This window comes from Pundamilia nyererei, unplaced genomic scaffold, assembly GCF_000239375.1.
Source record: "Pundamilia nyererei isolate P.nyererei 1_Seehausen unplaced genomic scaffold, PunNye1.0 scaffold00100, whole genome shotgun sequence".
NCBI lineage: Eukaryota > Metazoa > Chordata > Actinopteri > Cichliformes > Cichlidae > Pundamilia > Pundamilia nyererei.
Window position 1 is genome coordinate 127,424 of NW_005187501.1, and position 6,136 is coordinate 133,559.

At 42.0% G+C, this 6,136-nt stretch overlaps 1 protein-coding gene across 1 annotated transcript; it reads right to left on the reverse strand.

The window, feature by feature from the left end:
- Nucleotides 1-229: 229 nt before the first annotated feature.
- On the reverse strand, nt 230-2,761 carry snai1b (snail family zinc finger 1b). Its single transcript, XM_005740404.1, has 3 exons — nt 2,401-2,761; nt 1,539-2,075; nt 230-1,215 (listed from the first exon to the last, which is right to left on the reverse strand). The coding sequence occupies exons 1-3, from the start codon at nt 2,480-2,482 to the stop codon at nt 1,034-1,036; spliced, it is 801 nt and encodes a 266-aa protein (XP_005740461.1). The 5' UTR covers nt 2,483-2,761; the 3' UTR covers nt 230-1,033.
- Nucleotides 2,762-6,136: the final 3,375 nt, after the last annotated feature.

Consider the following 6,136-nt stretch of genomic DNA (forward strand, 5'->3'; position numbering starts at 1 on the left):
GGTGTGCGCAGGTGTTCCCCTCATCACTCAGCATCACACAAACCCATCACCGCTCCCCCTTAACACACATGAACCCATATACAACAACGCACAGCTCTATCTTCCCATTCAGAAACTGTCATGTCTGTCCTGATGAACTCATTTGTATTTAAATAAGAAGCCTGCTGACACACTTCTTTAAAGAACAAGAAGCAGACGAGAACGAGCTGTTATTTTAAAACAATGCTTTTATTTACAAATGACAGAAAAATTCACAACCTTTAAAAAAGGCACATTCAGTTCAATGTTTCATAAAAACTGTATGTCAACACTTATCCTAAATACAAATGTCATTTAGATTGTAAAATAGCCCTGAGCAGTTAGTCCCTGGTTCAATTCCTGGCTGACTGAACCATTTGTTGCACGTCATGAGTGTCTGTTGTATATTTCCACTATTTCCTGTGACTCTCCACTTAAAAATGACAACTTTTTTCTTTTCAAATGAGACATTTGTAAAAAGGCAAGGTGTATTTTTGGTCCTATAACACACACATATTAGAGTGCCTATTGAAAGTGTTTCTGGCTTGCAGAGAGGCACACCAGGCGGGGGGTGTCACCTGTTGTCGAGGTCACAGCTAACACGTCCCTCAGCGCCCTGCCTCCACAGTGCACCATGCAGACAGCTGTCTCAACACTCACATTTGCTCAGATACACACATGTCATGTATGCATAGTATAGTGAGGAAGGACATCCCCACATACACACACACACACACAAACACAAGCAGCTGCAACATTGCCAAAGTCCCGGACTGGCGGGCACCAACGGGCTCCCCTGGGAATTAATTGAATGTCCACCTGCTCTCAAATCACAATGGATGAGACAAAATTGTGCCACAGATAGGACCTCAATCTGATCCTCTAATTGATTAAGGCACATTTCATAAAAGTATAACTGCATTTTTTTTTTCATGTGTGTGTGTGCAGCTAATAGCATTGGCTCCCATCACAACAGGTAGCTTCAACTGAAAGGACAACGGGAGGAATGTGACTTTTACGAGGAAGGACAGCATCCGGAGGCGCTGTGTTTGTTCAGAAGAGACATGCGACTGAAGGTCCTGGAGCAGGAGCCACACTGGTACTTCTTCACCTCAGAGTGGGTCTGCATGTGGGCGCGCAGATTGGAGCGATCGGCAAAGGCCCGGCTACAGTGCTGACAAGCAAAGGGGCGCTCACCTGGTTAAAAAGAAAAGAAAGAAAGAGAGAGAGACACACAATCAGTGCCAGCCCAACACATTAACAAAAGTTTACCCCCGAGTCATTGTTTTTTTCAGATACTCTAGAGATAACAGAAAACAGTGGTAGGACACACTAACTTCATTAATGCAGAGTGCCTTTTAACATGCAAAGCACCTGTGAGGAAGATTAGATTATGTCCCCCCCCCCCAGCATTTGCTCACACATCAGGAAAAATCAATGAATATCAATGAGAACAAGGTGCAACCAGCTGTTAAGTTAACAAGCCTACAGATCTTGGAAAAATCTATTGTCTGACATACCTGTGTGTGTGCGAATGTGTCCCCTGAGGAGCCACGGTCTGGAGAAAGCCTTGCCACACGTGGTGCACACGCAGGGCAACGTGTGTGATCGAATGTGCATTTTCAGGGCACCCAGGCTGTTGTACTCCTTGGGGCAGTGTTTGCAGTGGAAGACCGGGCGTGCTGAAGCCTCTGTGGTCATAGGAGTCTCGGGAGCACAGGGGGGGAGCTGGTGGGACATCTGATGCTGGGAAAATGCAGAGAGGCTGGTGTAGCTCTTGGTGCAGTGCAAACAGTGATAGATTGGCTGAATTGTATCTGGGCTTGGTGGATCCGAAGTACGTCCGCCGTCCTCCTCTTCCTCACCGCTGCTGCAGGAGGGAGAGCTGCTGAGGTCCAAAGGGCCCATGGGTGAAGGGGGGAGAGATTCTGGGGAAATCAAGGGGTGAGGTCGAGGCAGGATGTCCACGCTGAATATTAGCGTGGCGGGTTGGCAGGTCAGTGCAGAGCTGTTCTCTGATGGAAGCTCAGCCAGTGGAAAGTTTTCTGGCACAAAAGCTGGAGATGCAAAGGAAATGAAGTCAGGTTAGTTAAATGGGACAGACGATCTAATAAACCACTAAACCTGTTTTCATTCTTCGGGTTCACGTTACAGCCTATTTTAATCACAAGCTTTCTTATCATGAGTTTTTCCAGGTGACAGGGACAAGAATTAGGAATGCCCAAGCTGCTACATGACAGGTATACACCTTATCACGTCTGCCACATGACTGTTATGTGTCTGCAGGTAACTTGATGGGTCATGGCTCATGACTGTGATTCCCTATGTGTCTAATGCACTCGCAAATATCTTGCATACAATCACGGACAATAGCAAACTTACCTGTGTGGCTCTCCGGGTAGCTTTCCCTATTATGCTGCTTCTTGTAGGGAAAATACTTCTTGACAAGGAACGACCGAGGCATCTTGAGCTCTAGCTTCACCGATGGAATAACAATACAAAATAAAAAACAGGGGGAAAAATACAGTCCAAGGCGTTGTGCGCTCTAATCACAGCTTGAGCAAACAGCGGATTCCTGTCGGGGTGGAGAGAAAACTCTTGGAAGATTGACAAGACGACTACCAAAGTTGAATCTGTCTGGGGGATCCCAAACTTGCCTCCTCATATAGTAAGCAGAGGAGAGAAGCAGCGGAGTGGGTGGGCACGTCTCCGCCCACATAAACACCCCCGTGTGTCCGGGCTGGGCGCCACCGGCTCCATTCATCACAGGTGACCAATGTGCCAAAAGCTGTTGCAGCGCCCTGATCTAATTATGCATTTCACGCCTCTAATGGCTGACTTTCAAACATCGGGCATACGCGTATTGTCATGTGAACGGCCGAGTGTTCAATTCAATGTGAAACACGGCCGAACTGTTTTCATAGCCTACGTGAACTGAAATGTGCATATCAATGCTTTTCATTGTGAGGAAGACCCGGAGGGAGAAGTGAATATGTAAAACAGACGGAGGGGGAGAAGTTTGCCTTCAGGGCCAAAAAATTACTTTTATATTGTGTCTGTGTCTTTTATATTGTGTTCAGTCGAAGATCCTGATATGAGTTCAAATATGTCCACGGTAATCCTAACGGGGCGTCCTGCAGGAAAAGCACCAAAACCAAAGCATTTCCCATTTGTGCAATAATTTTGCAAAGAAATAAATCATACACCTTACCAAAAAGTCGCAGCCCTTTAAAAAAAAAAGGGCCAGCAATAACTTGAGCGTCCTCTGTTGGTCCATACTGCAATGCAGTCAGTGGTTTGTGGTGGAAGAATATGTTTTGCACAATATATATTCACAAATACCCGAAAAGCAGTGTTAAAAAATAAGATTTGTGGCACTGATTTGCACAAAATATTGTTATTTCTACGTACAACCCGCACAATAATGTGCAAAAATGTCAGAAGTAATCGCATAAGCAGTTTGAGAATTTCACCATTATCATTGCATTGCAAAACAAGTGACACTACATGACTTTTACAAGCAAATGAGAATAAGCTGAGGTTTTGTCCTCACTGACTACCCCTCTCATTCTCTCTCTGCGGGGGACACGTCCGTTTGAATAAAGGCGCCGCTGTTCTCCAGATTGCTCACAGCGTGATATAAGGTAAAAAATTAACAGAGCCGACAGGAGCACATGATGATGTAAACTGAGACCTATTAAATCCACTTTAGGCGCTTCTCTCGAATGAGCATCACATGATGTTTTAGACTTTACCCCAAGGTTTTCCAATCAAAAGTCATGTCTTTGTCTCCGTTGTGTTTGTGACTAAAGTGAGCATGGGTTACAGGGACCGTTGGAAAGATCAGCAGGCAAAGGTTTATTGTTGTTATTATTATTATTATATTTTTTTATTACATACCAGAAAGTTATTTTACCTTTATGATCACTTTAGAAAGCTGTATTTTTCTCTAATATCCTTGCTTATATTGGTTATAGTGGTAAATATTGTCTAGTCTTAAAGATTTATGTATATATATAAAAAAAGAAATTACCTCTTTTTGTAAATATCCTTATTACTTGTACCCATTCTGTGTTTTACGTAATAATCAATCCCAAAAGAAGTGTAATTTATGGACAGATAAAATACCTTTATGGTACTGTTGTGTTCTATTTGTTGCTGTTTCTGCTGCTCTCTTGACCAGATATCGCAGTGACACTTTTTACCTGGATAAATAAAGGATAAAAGTCACCTTGCCAAAAACTGTTTTGAAGCATCCTCCTGAAATGACAGATGTATATTTAAAAGACTCTATGTCGACGGGTTATCTACAAAATGTTAAAAACCACAATCTTTTTTTTTTCTTTTGCAAATGCCAGCAGTCACTGTGCACCCTCTAAGTGTGAAAATCACGTGAATGCCATTCACTAGACAAGACCATCACAGTCTTCACTGGTCCTATTTAGCACTGCAAAAGAGAGTGTGTGAAGGGTGTATATACACCTGTCTAAAGGCGCCATTGTCATGGCAGGCCCGATAGTTCACACATCGTCAGAGCGCTCCTTGACTCCGACGCCACGTAGGCTGGAGGGTCATGAGGGCAGGTCGGCAGTAAAAACAAAAGCAAATAGCAAAGACACACGTGAAAGTGATCTGAGCGGTGCTTCTGTGCATGTTTAACCTGACTCTTAAAAGTCAGTTGAAATAATTGACATTAAAGGTATGCGCAGTGATATGATTACGTGTGTGTCTAACCCTGACACACTTTCATAAGATTTTCTCTTTTGAAGAAGTAAGAGTGAAAACAGCTGATAATACACTGCTGAATCTGCCCCTCCGTGCAGAGCAGTGTGTCTGCGGACAATTTGTGACACAACAGGGTTGGAGTGACCTCATGACACAGTGGGGACACGAAGACATGAAAAGTTTTCTGCTTGGAACAGATGTTATTCTTTTTTCTGGCCTCCAGAATAAAGCAGCCAGTGTTCTCAAAGCCTCCTCAAAAGGAAACTGTTGTGGAGGACGAGTCTTAATTCAGACTCATCTTAGAAGGGCTTTACTGGTGGAGAACCACAAAACTAAAACGAGACGCTGTCTGTCTAACGTTAACTGGGTTCTTTAGAAAACTGAATAAAGATATGGATGAAACCAAAGGGTAAAAGAAAAAGTGTCACACAGTCCAGGAAAAACTGTAGTACAGAGCAGGTTACAAAAACTAAACTCTGGGCGTTTATCAATAAACTCAGAGTACAAAGAACAACTTACTGTTTTTCTATAACATTATAAAGCATCATAAATTGTCTTCTGCATGAGGATAGACCGTTTTATAATGACAGGAATAGGTCATTTCATTGAATTGTACATTGCTAAACTAGTAAATATTTCATCACCAGTGTACTGTAGATAAAATGTGTTTCTTGTATGCACACATAAATGAATGCATTCATTCATTTATAAATTATAACTTTTTTCATGCATTGAATGGAACATTTCAAAGCAAGCCTTACCTGTGCAGCTGCATGTAAACAAAGCATATATCAAGTATTATAAACGTGAGTTGTGAAAGTGATACAATATAAAATCAGTGGGAGTCAAACTGACATTTTAAACCTCTGTAGCTGCTGACCACTGCTGACCGCCCCCATTTCATTCTCATTAGATTCTGTGTCCTTGTGTGGGGACATCACATTGTGGCTTTTCTGCACCTTTATCCCCTGTTCTTCTCAAGAAATTATTAGCAGTCTGTTCTAATGTCATACACAAACCTTTACTTCAGGATTCATTTTCTGAGCACTTAATCCTGAAATTGAAGATCCAGAGTTTTGTACAGGGTCAAAAATTATTCATTATTTATATAAGTGATATATGTCAGGTATGTGATATTTTTAAATCAGTATTTATTGCAAATCACACAAATATTTTTTTTTCTTTGGGGCTAATCTAAAGGAGCCACTGTGGTCACTTCATAAATGTGCAAAATAAAAAAAAAGAAGCTTGACAGGAACAAACTGTCATTAAATCTAAAGAAAGTTAAATAAGGTCATTTGGGAATTTTAAAAGAAATTAACAAGTGCATATAGATGGGCTCGACATGGAAGAAGTTCATGAAAATAGGTTTGTTGGTGTGATAATAAATGAT

Excerpts from the sequence above, each read along its gene's own strand:
- snai1b (XM_005740404.1), bottom strand. The coding sequence starts at position 2,482 with ATGCCTCGGTCGTTCCTTGTCAAGAAGTATTTTCCCTACAAGAAGCAG. Across the intron at positions 2,076-2,400 it reads CTACCCGGAGAGCCACACAG|CTTTTGTGCCAGAAAACTTT; the intron begins GTAAGTTTGCTA and ends TTGCATCTCCAG. Across the intron at positions 1,216-1,538 it reads ACACATTCGCACACACACAG|GTGAGCGCCCCTTTGCTTGT; the intron begins GTATGTCAGACA and ends CTTTTTAACCAG.